Source organism: Brachyhypopomus gauderio, chromosome 17 (genome assembly GCF_052324685.1).
Source record: "Brachyhypopomus gauderio isolate BG-103 chromosome 17, BGAUD_0.2, whole genome shotgun sequence".
Taxonomy (NCBI): Eukaryota; Metazoa; Chordata; class Actinopteri; order Gymnotiformes; family Hypopomidae; genus Brachyhypopomus; species Brachyhypopomus gauderio.
The window spans coordinates 1,860,156-1,876,954 of NC_135227.1; the positions used below are offsets into that span (position 1 = coordinate 1,860,156).

The 16,799-nt window shown below is 47.1% G+C and overlaps 1 protein-coding gene across 1 annotated transcript in view; it reads right to left on the reverse strand.

Annotated features, from left to right (window-relative positions):
* Positions 1-2,645: 2,645 nt before the first annotated feature.
* Positions 2,646-16,799, reverse strand: part of bcl11ba (BCL11 transcription factor B a) — a 49,433-nt gene continuing 35,279 nt past the window's right edge. The window contains 3 exon segments of the mRNA XM_076978485.1: positions 2,646-7,813; positions 7,815-8,243; positions 8,245-8,689. Of these exon segments, the coding sequence (XP_076834600.1) occupies positions 6,695-7,813; positions 7,815-8,243; positions 8,245-8,689 (1,993 nt within the window). The 3' untranslated portion in view covers positions 2,646-6,694.

The window sequence follows — 16,799 nt, forward strand, 5'->3', positions numbered from 1 at the left end:
TTAGATTAAGTGAAATATTAATAGCCCTGATTCCTCCACTCCTTGGTTATCTTTCCCACTTTTAACAAATAAAGTCTTTTTATGATTTTGTCTCAGTTATTGAACTTTTATTGCACCCTGCAGATGTCTTTTCTCATGGTGAAACGAAAAAAAAAAACATTTTAATCAGCATGTCCCGCACATTCCCTCTAGAGTGGCATCTTTAGAATTAAAGATGAGCTGACCCGAGTTATCTCCCCACAGCCATTACATCCTGATTACTGTACGTGCGCTGTGTAAAACATCTCGTGTGTATGTTTTACACTACCAGGAAGGTCGGAGCACACACTGTACATTGCATCGTTTGAAATCTTCGTCTCATTTTTTCGTTTGTTCTAATAAGACAATAAGGTAGAAAGGCCGCGGTATGGGATCAGGCAGCCGTGTGAGGAGGACATGCTGGATTTGGGAATGTGGCAGTGAGTCTCGTCTGACCCGCAGAATCTGCGCACGCCGAGCTCTCCTGGTCTGGCTGCTTGCTGTCTACTCTCTCCCACACGACTCAACTGGAATGTGAGGCAGAGAGCCAGAGTCCTCTCTCCCTCTCTCCCTCCCTTTCTCACTCTCTCTTTACTGAGAATAATCCCCCTATGGGGGACTTCAAAGAACAGGCCAGTCAGGGATCTATGGGGGACTTCAAAGAACAGGCCAGTCAGGGATAGGCATAATTACCCTTTTGCCTTGAAACAGATGCCAATTCAGAACTCGTCCCAGTTTGTTTCAGTTGTGTCTCAACAAGCCTTATTTTGAGACTGGATTGTGTTTTATATAGTTTTGGGGAAAAAGTGAAATTTAATCTATTTGATTGCATGGGATTCCCACAGAGCTCCTCCCATTTCACAATTGCCTTTCGTGGTCGCCGATTTGTTGCTGAAAGGTTTGGAGGGTTGTGTGACCTGTTTGGCTGATTTACAACGCAAAAAGAACCCGTAAAACAATGCTTCAGTCAACTACCATGTTAGCGTCAATAACCAGGGGCAAGAGAGCTTGAGGGGTGTGTCACCATGACATGATTTATGACCTGAGCAATAAGATTAGTCATCATTAATAACAAACTCCCACGACCGTATACTTGACAACGGGAGAGCTGGTCTGGATCGCTATGCGGAGATCGTCTTCACTAATCTTTCCGTTCTCTTTGCAGCCTCTGATGTGGGATGAGGATCTGCAAGTTCGGTCAGCTGGGATCTTTTTTTTCGTGCTCCCCCGGCGAGTGAAGTCGAGTGGTGCTCCCCCACCCAGCCACCCCCCCCCCCCCCCCCCCCCCCCCCCCCCCACTTCCCCCGAGGCTGACCCAGGAGGCCGTCTGATGGCTGGCCGGGGGGACTGCTCAGCGTTCAGCGTTGCAGAGAGTCACGTGTGAGCAGGGGGCCCAGCGATGGCGTCACGGATGGGATGAGCGCTAATTCTGCGCCAAGGGCCCGCCACACAGCGGGGCACCTGTGGAGTGTGCCGTCAATCAGCACAGCCCACCCCCTCGCCTACCTGACACCCCCCCCCCCCCCCCGCCCACCCCCCACTGACGGATCCTAAGGGGGTCCGCCTCTCTGCACCAACACCTGCACCGAAAGCCACTTTCTGCAGAACAGCCTCAAAAGGAAAGCGCTTTAACCATGCATCGAGCAAACGACTCGGACGTGGCTTTCGATGGAGGACTGACTGCATGCGGTGTCTGGGCGGCAGGAGACATTCTAACTAAAGCCAGCCATCCTGGCCCCGGTTCACTGGATGTCTGAGCTTTTAAAAGGCATTACAAGCATAACCTGTGAATTCAGGACAGCACATCCCAACCAGAACCAGCGCATTTGAATTATCTCAATTTCTTTGAAACAACGTTGTAAATAAAGACATCATCTAGAGGTCTATAATTCCCAAAGTTCTCAATTGCAAACAATAAAAAAGAAGAATTTTGGAAGAAAAAAAAAGATCTCAGCACGTTAGAAAAGCCACGTGAGAAAAGCCACGTTAGACTTCTCTGAGATTCCTTTACCACAGGGACCTCAGCACCTGATGCTTGTGGACAAGAGACAGATCTGAGATTTATGTATGTGAGTGTGTTCACCACTGACCCAGGAGAACCCCTGGGGCTGGGGGGGGCGGGGTCTCAGACTGGCTCTGAGTGACACAGCAGTGCACGTGAGCGCAGTGCCCGGAGAGGCTCGAGAGAGAGGAGAGTCATTTTTAGCTTTCAGTCTGGATACATTTTGGGAGCCGTTTGAAAATGCGTCGCGGTAGGCAGATTGATACGTTTCCCCACGAGTGCGGTCAGTCGGAGTGGCACTGAGTGACTGTAATTGTAGCCTCTGGTTGGAGAGGAACTCTTTGATCCTGGAAAGATACATGGGAGAGTACCTCATATACACCGAACAAGTGAACAAGTTCAGTCTGATTTTTTCGTAATGTCAATAGCTTACTATTGATAATTCTGTATGTACTGTAAGTAAAAAGAAAGGAAGAGTGAGTGTTCCAGAGAGAGAAATATTGATTATATATAATATATATAGATAGATAAATATAGATATATAGATATACAGTATAGATATATATATTTCATTGCAATAGTACAACAACGTGATCTGTCTAGACACTCACAAGTGCACACTGAGTGAGGTTAGAGGTATTTTACTTGTTGGAAACAAAATGATGACACAAATGAGCAGTAATGAGTTAGACAGGTAAGAGAGATTGTATTTGTGCTCTATTCTTCTCATGCTAAGAGACCTGCAGCAGTGCAGACCTCATAAAGAACCGCTGGGGGAGGGGCGTGGTGGGGGCGGGGTTTACACTCAGAATCCAACAGGACAGGCTGGGGGGCGGGGTTTGGGGGGCAGGGCAGACGGGTGACAGACAGGTCGCTGCCAGTACCAGTAAGAACACGCACAAATAAAATGAAAAGGAAACAAAGTCTGGGGAAGTGTTAAAAAATTATTTACAACCAATATAATAGTGAACAAAACATTTACTTTCATATATGCAGCTACAGTAAAAGGCCGTCAAACAACCTTTCAATCCCTTCTATACAAGTTTCATTTCGACAATACAAATTCTTGCCATTTTTGCACATTTTTATCCTGCCAAATGAACACGGACCTATCGTGGCAGCTCAGGGCTGGGTCTCGTTCATGACTCCACCCCCTTTCTTTAGGTCATAAAAGGACATGTCGATACTTGCGTACCCTTTCTCACGAGGGACACGCCCACAAGTTCCAAAATACAAGCTCCAGTACAAAAAAGTGTCTACAGATGTATTTCAATCCAGCCATCAAGAGAATCCATTCCAGGTGAAATAAAAAAGAGATACAGATGATAAGAATGGGTAATTATTTTTTTACCTGCAAAGTAGTAATGTTTGTGTGGGAATATCCATTCATCACGTGGCTGGGCCTACACTCTCTTTATTATTTTCATACACCCAAGGCAGAAAAAGCTACTAAAACTCAAGACTTTTACAGTTACAGTGACAAAAAAAAAAACAAAAAAACATTTTAGAGACCCACAATTTAAATTGGACTGCAAAATAAAAAAATGATAATTAAAAAAGTTTTTTTTTCCTTTTTTTTTGTAAAATGCCCTGGCATTCTCCAATATTACAAATACTGGTATACTTTTACAGTAAACAAGAAAAAATGTAATATATATATTTATATTTATATATTTATATATATACTAAAACCCCATCACCAAAAAACCAATATACACAGAGCCACTATGGCATTCAGAGAAACTTTAGAAGCAACCTTGAAAAAAACAAACTTGTTTGTTTAAACACACACATACACAGAAATATCATTTTACCCTTGTACTTGGTTCAATACTGTAAACGCATTTTAAGACAGAGTGCACTAAAGTCTTTTTTTTAGTTTCTGTAGTTCCTGATTTTCGTCCAGTCTCTTCCTTCTATCTGTAGCAAAAGAATCTTCTGGAAAAGAATCTACAATTTTACCAAGGGACGCAGTCTTATCCTGAAGTGAAGAAGTATACATATATACGTCTATAATGTGTGTGTGTTTGTGCCATTATATGTACATATGCATACATATATATACACACACAGACACATCAGTATTGTGCTGGCTACTCTTTACCTTTATTAACCTTAAAATTACTTAATTTTAAACAATTTAAATTTCAGATTTTTTTTATTATTTTAGAAGTAGATTAAAACTACATGGACACATTTTTGTCTTTTCATTCAATTCTTCGCATCACAAAAATGTTGCATTTGTCTTGCAAGACGATAAATGGGAAGATCGGTATTCAAGGCACACTCATGTCAAATTCAATGGCAGTACAAAAACTGTCCAAATAAATTAATTTCACTTTTTATAGTGCCAACGTTGTGAAAGCCAAGCCTAGCAACGCCGGGCACTCCTGTCTCAGATGCTCTCTTTAACCACTAAATGCTTTCAGCGTAATTTCTTGCTCAGAAGCCGAGTTCCCCATTGTTCAGGACTGCGGAAATCAAATCATAAAGTGCTGCTCAACTGCACATAGATGAGGCTGTGTGTGTGTGTGTGTGTGTGTGTGTGTGTGTGTGTGTGTGTGTGTGTGTGTGTGTGTGTGTGTGTTTTGTCTTCTTCTTCTTCTCATTTTTTTTCCAACCATGATATTCCCTCAATTCTATTAATTGTGAAGGCTCGGCCCTCGTGTGGCATGAGAGGATGTGAAGTACCAATCGATCAAAGATGCGACTGAGGACGAAGAGAGTTACTGCTGAAGACTTTAAAAATGTTTGAAAAAAGGGGGAAAAAAGAAAAGAAAAAAGACAGAAAAAAATTGGGGGGTGGGGCAGAGTGGGGGTGGGGGAAGAGTTCAAAAATTCAGCGTCGCATTCTTTTTTGCGTGTTGCTACTTCTTAGAATGCGTTCAACTACACATCACAGGAAGTCCTGAATGAGAAGAAAGAAAGAAAAAACAAAGTCTCATTGTTTTAGCTCAACAGATTAGGACAGACAGTCTCACTGTGCAACAGCCTAGCCTGCATCCATGCTAACAGCGGGGGTGCAGGGCCGCTCACCAGCTTAACCAGATAAGTTATCACACATATTATGACAGTGGCAAACAATCGCATATATTCAACTTTACAATACGTTAGAAATGCATTTCTCAAAATGATTCGAAATTGGTATATACAAAAAAAAATGCATAGGGTCCTTTCAAGTGATCTGAGAACTACTTTAGCAGAATCTGGAGATTACAGAAGGTATAATTGAGTTTTTTTTGTTGTTGTTCTGATCTGGTTAAATTGGTGACACTCACTACAGAAGCAAATCCTTCCACAGGGGCACATAGAAGGTTTGAAAATTGTGCCATCTCCTAGCATACGATTCCCTCTTACGACTCATATAGGACTGTATGGCAGTGTGTGTGTGCATGTCTACATCTAGACGCTCCTTTTGAGTTTAACAGCAGTGCAGCCCACAGTTATATGAAATGTGGAGTTAAATCCTGGCTGTGAACAGTCGATGTGGATTTGTGTGGCCCGAACAGGCCCGAACAAGTCCGATCTGTCAGAGCCACTGGCCAGGGTCATGTAAGAGAGTGGCCAGGAGATGCCCCTGCTACTTGCCCTGGGGCAGGACGGAAGCTGAGAGGTACATGCAGGACACTGCAGGTGTGTCGCCCCTTCCCAGTGGAATTAGCCAAGGGGAATGGAGAGCAAGCATTGAGGGTGGGGCCATGGGTCGGGGGGTGGAGCCATGGAGCCATGTTTTTTTGGGGGTTTAGGGGGTGAGTGCGTGCTTTTCGAGATCGACCCTCTGAGAGAGGTCTGGAGGACAGACTTATTAAAAGTGCAATCCACACATGAGACTGGCTTTATCTGGGTCGGTACCAGGCACCTGAAATCAGCTGCTTTTGTGATCATCTGTTTCTTTACAATCTTCCCTCACTGATTTGGGGGAGCAGGAGGCAGGATTCTCAAGTCCCACAATCCTCTAGGTTTTCTGTCATGTCTGACATTCAGTGCTACATACCCGAATGGATCGACAGGTTCAAAATCAGTTCACGCTACAAGGCCTAAGGATTGTTGTCCGCTTACACGATATTATGACTAACAAAACAAACAAAAAAGAAAAATAGCTTTCTCAGTTATGCTTCTCAAAATTGAAAATTGAATTCGGCTTCTCTTCAAGAAATTACATGTAGCTTAAATGGAGAGTTTCATAAGCAGCGGCCTAAAGATTTCTCACACGTTCTGTTCTGAAGACGAAAGGAAAATCTCAGGTTTTTTTCTCTGGGTTTAAAAAACCTAAAAAAAAAATAATAAAATCCCAGCATTTGAAATTAAAAAGTAAAATAAAATGGAAAAAAAGTAATAAAATGCACCTGCACATGCCAAACATTACGAAATCCAATAAATACAGAAATTATTGCACAGTTAAAGGCTCCATTTAAACATTATCTAATTATCACTGGTAGACTGACAGACTGAAATAAAATGCAGTTAGGCAGTTTAGACCCGCTCCAATTACAACTTCCCTTTGCTGCTGTCATTGTTTTATTCTTTTCCTCAGATGGCAGTTTCTTAGGCAAAAACACAAAATCTAACTCAAAATTATTATTATTATTATTATTTCAAAAGGAAAACCAAGAGTATCCAGCTACCCCCTTTTTTATATTCAAGGAATTGTGATGCAAAATAGGAAATTCTGTCTTAGCTTCTCTCGGCTTGTTCGATTTTGACCTCGTTCGTCATCAGGTGCTCGCCGTGCCATTTTTTCATGTGTTTCTCTAGCGTGCTGTATACGCTGAAGGGCATTTGGCAAATGTCACAGCGGTACACTTCCTTACCCAGCTGCCCGTGCGTCTTCATGTGGCGGGTGAGCTTGCTGCTCTGCGCACAGGCGTAGTTGCACAGTTCGCACTTGTAGGGCCGCTCGCCCGTGTGGCTACGCCTGTGCACCGTCAGGTTGCTGCAGTTCTTGAACACCTTCCCGCAGAACTCGCACGTGTCGCTGCGCCGGCTCTCCTTGGAGCTGGGCCGGCCGGGGCCGGGGCCGCCACCCAGGTGGGGCGTGCTCCCGCCGCTGGCCGTGCCGCTACGGCCCGAGAGGCCCCCGTCCAGCAGGTCACCCGGCGGCGTGGAGAAGCGCAGGCTGCCGTTCTCCGAGGAGTGCTCGGAGGAGGTGGCGAAGGGGGATTGTCTGGAGTCGGTGAAGCCGAGGAAGGGGTCTTTGATGAAGTGGCGGGACGCGGCGTAGCCCACAAGCCACTGGGAGTAGACGTTTTCGGAGGGGATGAGGGGGGCCGGGGGCATGTCTAAGTCCTTCTCTATTTTGATCCTCTTGTTAGAGGAGTTGGACAGACTGGGACTGGTGATGGGGGTGGGCTTGCGTGGGAACAGGCCTGAGAAGGAGTCGCCGGAACCACAGTTCCTGCCGTTGATGGTGGCCCGCTCCACCTGGTCCATCTCCCCCACCACCGAGTCCTCGTCACCCGTGTCTCTCTGTCCGTCAGAGCCCCTCTTGGAGAAAGGAAGCCGTTTCCGATTGTCAACTATCAAGTTATTGTACTGCTGGATGGAGTTCAGCCCCACGGTTTCCACCATCTTGCCCAGGGACAGGCCCTTCTCCTCCACTGGAGGCTTAGAGCCGTTCTCCCTGTTGCGACTCAGCTCCGAGTCCATGCTGAAGTTCGACTCGGGCCTACTCTCATTCTCCATCTCCTCCTCCTCTTCCTCCTCCTCCTCCTCCTCGTTATCCGGCCCCAGGCCCTCGCCGCGGAAGTCGCCATCCCTGCCCTTCATGGCCTCACCGGTGACGTCGCTGGTGCCCCGGCTCGGGCGAGCTGGTGGCTGACAGGCCATCGTCCGAGCGTCCCGTCAGGGAGCCCGCCTTGTGCATGTGCGTCTTCATGTGTCGCTTCAGCTTGCTGGCCTGAGAACAGGCGTGGTCGCACAGCTGGCACTTATACGGCTTTTCGCCCGTGTGGCTCCGCCGGTGCACGATCAGGTTGCTCTGGAACTTGAAGGTCTTGCCGCAGAACTCGCAGGACTTGGACTTGTCCTGCGTCTGCGGGGGCGTGGTGCTGTTGGGCGGCATGGGCGGCAGGGGCGGCGTGCTCAGGAAGGGCGACTTGCGGTTGGGCTGGAAGGGGTTGGGGTTGAGCAGGCGGTGCATAGGGTTGGCGCGGCTCGGCGAGAGCGGCGGGGTGGAGCTGTTGTTGCCCGCCAGCTCCCGCAGTCGGCGGGAGAAATCCATGGACCTGCGACTCCATGGCCATGGGCGTCATGCGCATCACTCTCTCGAAGGCACTGGGGTGCTGGGAAATCAGACCCATTTCCTCGGCGCTAAGGCGTTCCAAGCGATGGGGGTCTAAGTGGTGGCGGGGAGGAGGGCTGACGAAAGGAGGCGTGTTCGGGAGTCGGTTCTCCACGAAGCCCGGCGGAGGCTCCCGGAGCAGGGGCCCGGCCATGCGCAGGAGGTGGAAGGGGTTGTTGTCGCCCAGGAAGTTGGTGAGAGGGGACTGTGGTATGGAATCAGCACCAATCGGGGGCGGGATGGTGATCCGGGGCGTGAGGGACGTGTTGGTGGGGTTGGACTCCAGGTAGATGCGGATGCCGTGCGTGTTCTGGGCATGCTGCAGGAGGAACCAGGCGCTGGGGAAGGGCTGCTTGCACGTCGTGCAGATGTAGCTCGTGGGCTCGTCCCTACCTGCAAGCAAAGAGAGAAACAAAGGGGCATTACTTAAGAACCTGTCACGCCACATCGGGTCGGCTCAGACGAGTCTCTTCCCCTCCGCTACGCCATGAAGGATCGGGCTGAACCGGCGCACCGTGTCGCCGTGACTTTTAAATGGAGCATCGAGGTCACGGAGGCGATTACATGTCTCAAGGAGCAAGCTCCGCTTTGGGGCATTTGACATGCCTGGAAAATTTTGCCAGCCGTCCTGGGCATCGGGCACGGTGTACTTTGACACACTGTCCCGTGAAGAGGACGGCACATGCCTAACAAGCCCGTGACAAGTGCGTTTGTGTAGCTGCCTCTGACGGGTTAGCGCTGTGGGAACCTGGCGTGTCCTATTTTAGTTCATCTTTAATCTTCCCCTACAAACGGGTGAATCATTAGAGCTGCACAATGCCAGACAGAATCGGTCTAAACTCGGAAGGCCTCCAAGCACCAGGGCCGTGCTAGGATGCCAAAGTAATATGCCTCTAAATTGGAAAAAGTACAACTTAAACTGTGATTTAAGGGACTCTTGACACTATCAAACAAATAAACACGTCCCCTCTAGGAAACAAATAAAAAAAGAAGACAAAAAATGGTCACATCAAGATAAATGGTTTCTAATAAAGAGTGAAAATACTGGCTGTGATTTAAGATGCTATGGGGTAAAAAAAACAAAAACAAAAAAAAAACAAAAAGCGTACTGGTCTTGAGTTTGTTATTCAGTGTTATTCAGTCTGTGTGGCATTTAAAACAGCTTAAGGGTATTATTTGCTCTTCCATTAAGAATTTCTCTGACTTTTTCCCATTTTCTTTTCCTATTCTATTATTGCTTTCCCTGAACCCCCCCCCACCCCACCCCCTGCCCCTGCCCCTTTTAATGACATCACAGAAGCAGTACTTTTAACCAACCACACTGAGAACAGGTTTAAACTTTGACTAGCGCGAGTCCTTCGCGCGAGTCCTATGAGTGATTCCTCTGCGCCGGTTAGAATGGCAGATGACTCATGAGCCTGACCAAGCACTATTTTCTTGCTCTCGTCGTAAAAGCGTATTATTATTAAAATGATTGAGAAAAAAAAACGACTCAAAGTGTTTTTATGTCTTTTTGCGAAATGGCAAGGACTGCGGCAAGGGAGAAAAAGCATGATCAGATCTGTGTGTGTGTGTGTGTGTGTGTGGGTCTCTCTGCTTGGCATCACTCTGTACCTTTAACTACACATGACTAATTGAGGCAGCTGTAGGACTCCTGCGCAGGTTCCACAATGCAAAGGGGACTCGTTACCACGGCAGCACAAACAAGGGAGCTCTGGTGAGTATACAGTGAAAAAGGATGCTAAACAGTCAGCCTCGCTCCTGAGGGACCACTGGGATCGGGAAAAAAAAGACACATGGAGTGGAAATGGTAATTGTGGACTCGGAAACGAGTTTCATTTATTTATTAAATGAAAGCTCGCCGTTCTGACCTAATGCGGCAATTTAAGATACGCGGGGAAACATATGCTGCAATAATTGTTCGGGTATTTGATTCCGGGGCAGCGCGTGTGTGTGTATGTGTGTGTGTTTATGAGTCTTTTCGTTGAAGGCACAAATCTGTAAGCACTTTCGCAGTGAGAACAATGTCTGCACACACACACACACACACACACATACACACACGCACACACACACACACACGCACACGCACACATACACACACACATACACACACACATGCACACACACACACACACACACACATTCATCTGAGAGGATGAAGAGTGTGGCTGGTTCGTTAATGGTCATTGTGTGGTATGTTAAAGAGCAGAGTGCTGGGCGGCTGAGGTCGAGACCGCCACTTCTCAACGCACTGCAGCTGTGTGCTGATGGGAGACGTCTCAGATGGAGGAGACGTCTCAGATGGAGGAGACGTCTCAGACGGAGGAGACGTGTGGACCAGCCGCGTTCTGCTCACTCACTTTATTCAATCGTTAATAGACAGCGACCGCTGAATCCATGTTCAAACTTGCCAGGTTAAACACACGGAGACTTAAAGTAATGCAAACATTTGTACAGAGAGGCGACTCGTTGCGTGTACAGTGTATCGATTTGCAGTTTTAAATGTTTTATCTATGGCATATATGATTTGCTTTGTAAATAGAATTTCCTTCATCTAACCTAATAAAGCAGCGTGTGTTCTGAAATAACATTGCTCTTAATAATAAACTAACATTTCCTGCCATGGCAGGATGTGGGGGTGCGGGGGCTGACCCCATTTAGAGGCAGATGCAGAGGCGCAATAATAAAGACACCCAACCACAAAAGAAATTATCGCACTGCATCATGAGTAATATGTAAATATAATTTCTGAAATTAACTAATATGACTGCAAAAGCGATGTTATTTACGGTCTATCTGAAAACGATGAGATCAGTCAAAGGCCATCGAAAGAGAGAGAAAGAGAGAGAGAGAGAGAGAGAGAGAGAGAGAGAGAAGCGTGAGGGGGATAACTGATGTGAGCTGAAGACAGGAACCCCTGTGAAAGGCACGTTGGGAGCTGCCCCACTGCCGCTGTGTGGCCGACGTGTGTTGAGGAGAGTTGAGAACACAGCTGTGCTCTGCTCTCCGCTGCTTGGACGGCCTTTGGCTTAATTACAGTGGACAGAGCATACGCTTACACACAAAGGCCGGTCTTTACCAGAGCCTTCTGAGGGCTGCACACACACAAACACTTATACATTCACACACTACTACACTACCACCCCCCCCTCCCCCCTCCCCACACGTTGTTGTTTTATGGCAAAGGCTTTCAAAGGCTAATTCTCCATGTAAATGAGGCCCAAAAGTCTTGAAAACAAGCTGGCTCTCTGTGTTTACCAGGCTGTGTCCTCTGAATACGCCAGTGTGTGTATGCGCGCGCACGCAGTTTATAACTGCTCGGGTATAAACACGCGGGCCAGTGGCACTACCTCAACTCCTCACGCACCGACCGGAGAGTCATTGGGGAGTCGAATGTTCATTTCTGCCCCACAATTAAGACAAATCAGCGGCCACTGGCTGGAATGGTATTTGTGGCCGTGCGGCTGGGATGCGGGCGGGTTTATTGAGAAGTGTACAGCGCCTGCCCTCCCGGGGGGATTGGAGTCCAACGCAGATGGCAAATAAAGTATACCGCCCGAGGCGAGAGCACATTATGCTAATTCTAATGTCAGCTGTACTTTAATATACAGCTCTATTTAATCACCCCATTATTTCACATTTCCATATGAAAAAAAAAACAGAACGGGAGAGACGAGGAGAGAAGGAGGAAAAACCTGCCGCACTTCTCCGGGTGCGCGCGCCCGGCCGGTCTTCCACCCATGCCGTCCGTGTTCTTTGTGTCAGCGTGCGGCGCTGTGGCATTGCGCCAGGGAGGCCGCGTGCACCAGCACACGCGCGCGCGCACACGACCTGAACGCACGCGGGAACGGCACACGAAGAAACACGTGCGTGCATTTTACTTGCTTATGCACGCAGTTACACTCTCAGCACGAGACAAAGGAGGGGGGAAGCGTCGCGGACACGCACCAGACCCCCCCCCCCCCCCCCCCCCCCCCCGACCAGAGCAGCGGTATGCACCTAAGGTCGCGAGGCACCGGCTTGCAGCGACGTGCACCTACGGTCGCGAGGCGCCGGCTTCGGTGGCACTGACGCTTTTATCGCGCGATCGCTCTGATTCGTCGCACCGCTGAATTTCACAGAGCGGCGCGCGTGCTTCCTCACGAATTTGCCGCACATTCAGCAAATGATGCTGTTGTTTTTGCATGCAGTAGCGGAGCTGTTAAGTTCGTCAGCAAGACCCAGCTGCAGGAAGAGAGAAGACACAGAGCGTTCGTTAACGGTGTGTGTTCGCCACGCACGCTGGCCCCGATTCCATTATAAGAGATTATTATAAGAGAAACGACAGCTACTAACACTCTCAGCTTGAGACGCAGAGTACATCTCACCGACCTGCCAGGGTCACACACACAACCTAAAACCAAAAACACACAGCAGCTCATTCTGGTAGGATCACACGCAGCTAATGAACCTCAGACTCACGAATACAGGAACACCCTCTCTGCACACGATGCTAGTACTTGAGCAAAAAAGAGAGAAAAAGAAAAACACAGCTCCTGTCGTTTTGTTGTTATAGTTTATCATGACGCCAGTGTGTCAAAGAACGAGTCAGAGGCCCGATCAAAAAAAAAATCACACCTTAAGTTCAGCTTTGTGGCTTTGAAAGTCAATTGATATTCATACCATTAACAAGATTAAAAAAAATAAACCCCTGAAATCATTATTGCATCTCAATTTAATCCCATAAAAAGAGAAACGCTGAGAGAACGCACAAAAAAAAAACGCTCTTGTCGTTCTCATTTTTATTCATTTGTTACACATTGTCACTGTAAGTCTCGGTTTGTGTTGCTGTTTTTACAGCGAAGGGGAAAAGAGAGAGAGAGAGAGTCCTCGAAACAAACTGTAATCGCCTGGACAAAGGAGCAAAAATCTCCTGGAATTTCACATTTCTGCGCAAGGAAGGCTGGAGAAAGATGGAGAGAGGAGAGGGAGGGACGGAGAAGGGATGCTTTAATGAGGTGCTCATTGGCTGACACTGGTTCCCACTATGGGGACTTTCATTTAGGCTGTCATTAAGCTATTATCTAGCGTAAAGAATTTTGCCGTTCTGTAAGTAGCGTGTTAGGTCTGGAAGCCTTTTCTCTCTCTCTATTAGTGGAAGCGTGCCTCGCTGCCCTGGACTGATGCCTGTGTTTTGTTTGGCTGTGGTTCACACACAGCCTTGGCAGGAGGGATGTTGGACGGCTTACAGAGGAAAGAGAGAAAGAGGGAGCGAAGGAGGCGGAGGGAGAGAGAGAGAGAGAGAGAGAGACTCAACTTGCACACGGTAGCTCACTGGACCACTTAGGGAGCCTAGTTTCCTGCTTTTGGCATTTACAGTTACGGCATCCAAATTTCCAACAGAAACTCCTGTCATAGTACAGTAAAACCAGACCCAGACCAGGCACCAATAATGTCTCGGACCGAACCGCCTCCAAAGCACAAGTGCTTCATCATGTTTCTTCTGGCTGCAAACATATTCTGTGCTTAAAAAAATAAAAATATCTCTCATTAAAAAAATTATTTTTTTTTATAAAAAAGTTGATCTGTTTAAAATGCTAAAATAAAGCATTACACACACACACACACACACACACATGTTTTCAGTTATTTCTGCTGAACTCAACACAAGACTCAAGATTAAGGGCACAATGGTTTTCAATAAAATGTGGCCTATTGTTTATACTCCACAGTTCATATGTAAAACTCATTTTGGATCCTATGTGGTCTTTACCACATTAAATTAAATGTGAATAAAACGTGTAACTGATGCTGGTGGTGTATCACCAGGTGAGGTGCGTTACATGTTGGGATGTGGGAGGAAGACAGAGGAGCAGAGGAAGAGGATGGCTGAGTGTGTGAGGACATTCTGGGCTTTTTTAAGGCAAGGCCTTTAACTCACACAGCCCCCCTTCCTCTCTCTCTCTCTCTCTCTCTCTCTCTCTCTCTCTCTCTCTCACGCTTTTTTTATATTGATTAAGTGAAGTCTGGCTCTTAATGATAATTTACAGGGACTACACACCACGGGTCTCTAGATGGCTATTCCATGGAATGATTATGTGGACACACTGCCTGAAAATTAAGTTGGATTCTCCTCAGACAGATATGCAGAAAGACGTATGTCCCGTTAATTAAGGCCCGAGCTGCCATTTTTCAGGAGCAGAGGAAGGCCCCGGTGAGGCGGCGACGTCTGAGCGGGCACTTGCTGTGAAGAATCGTGGCGCGCGTCTGCTCAGCCAGACGAGCACATCAAACAGAGACGCAATTGTCCATCTGAATGAGGTGGCTGGAGGGGGAAAAAACACACACACGCATAGGGAGAAGACTCTCTCGCGTGCTCTGGTGCGTCAAACGGCGAAGCCCGGCATCACAACGAGCAGTCAACAGAGGACAAGACTCCATACGTGCAGAACAGTGTGTCCCTGAAACCCAGCAGGATCCACACACCTCCGCCCCCTCCCACATCCACCACCTCTTGGGTAACACAAAGCGAACACCGTTGTGACAAACACCGGCAGAATTAGAAACAGAAACCGGCTTTAATTAGTATTCTTCCGCTGAGTATAAACACAGGTATAGTCTAAACCAATGTTATGACTGCAGGATCTCCACACTTGGGCTGGCCTCTTCTTGAGTAAATTAGGGCTGTATGCATAACGGTATCAGTGGCCTGCCCTGTGATGAGTGCTATTGTAGCACGAGGAAAGAGGTGGGTGGTGCCTAGAGAAGGCGCAGGGCATTGTGGGTGCTCCCCTGCTGTTCCTCCCTGGAGTACTGTGATGTGTGCTCTTCAAAAGGCCTCGTGTCACTGTCGCTGCCTCATTTAAAGTCAGACTTCCCTGAATTTGCATCTCACAACGTCTTACAGGATGTGCCATATGTCGTCCAAAAAGACAATGCTTACAAATAAATTGGCGGGGCTACCATCCCCCTCCCAGCTAGGAAAAAAAAAAACATCCGAAGGAGGACAAAGCTGTTTTTAAAAATGGCAGAAAAACAAACAATTCAAACGCAAACCAAACAATAATAATAATAATAATAATAATAATAGTAATCACACCCCTGGTAAACTGAGCTAGTTGAAAGCAAGATCGCAGTGATGACCGACTTAATATCAGTGAGCAGTGTAACGAGCGCGAGGGAACCTGGTTAACACTTCCGCAAACGCGCGCGGATATTCAGCGGCGCGCTCGTGACACTCCCAATTCTCTCAGATTTCAGTCAGGCCTCGCAAGGGGACGTCACACCTCAAAGCCCAGTCGCAAAGTGCAATAACAAATAAAAATGCTCATTACCGAATGATTTCGGTTTTCTCTATGATTCAATTTGCAGTAATTACCGGGGCCCACGCTAATAAAAAAAACTGCTACAAAATGCGAAGGTCAACTACCAGTTAGGCGTGTTCATTTTCATCTCAATGTATTCATCCTCGGCGCCTAATGGCCAATTTTCTCCCCTCGCTCTTCAATAAATATTGCTGGAATTACAGGTTAAATAGCTAAATTAAATCATGGCCATTACGCTAGACTGTACGGCTCTGTGAGGAAAACAGGCTTACCACTCCATGTACAATTACTGGGGAAGTGCCAATCGCCAGACAGTTTACGATTAATGTCGCCAGTGTCAAGGCCATCAAATTATAACGTTCATTCCCCCACGATGTTCCGCACAACTAAGTAAGAGAAATGTTTTGAGGTGCTTCATCGCCCCAGAATCTATTTGCCACGCGATGAACGTTAAACTTACACTGAACAGTAAAAATAGAGAGATGAAAAACAAGCACGAGTTTTTTCTTATCTAATTTAGAAATGTTCACATTGTGGTCAAATCTTCATACAAACATTTCACTAAAGGTTGTTAACTAGAAGCCTAACTGCGAAGGTCCAGTTACTTGAAGACATGTTCAATTAGCATGCACGGGTCTGGAGATGGTTTTTAATTGCTCGGGATGAATTTTGTTCCGTCTGATTAGGTAGCGCGCTCTAATGACCAGGGCTACTTATGACAGCTGCACGAGGTGCGCATTGCTAGTGGGGCTGCAAGGTAATTCGTGTAATGACTGCGGAGACTAGCAGCAGAGACAGCTGCTTTTCTAAGTTCATTCATCGCGAGCGGGCTCTCCAAACGCAATAGCACTAGGCAGTCCGTTTGTGGAGACCGTCTCTCATTATCTTCCTCCTCAGTCTTCCCTGCTTAATTAATATCTTAACCTTTGAGTTATTTTGGGGGTCTTGGGCCTTTCATGCCAGAGACCAGTTAAGGGGGAGAAGGAGAAAAAGAGACCGCTCACATGGGATCCCAAATCCCACTTCAAAACTGGACATCCTGTTAACCAGGACTTATTCAGATAACCTTGGAATATCCTGGGTGTTAGAAGCTTGCTCCTTTAAGCCACAGCGGCCCCCTTTGAACTGCCTACCGTTCTCACACTAAGGTTCTTAAATTATGGAGGTCGAGATTGTATTCATTATATTCAGT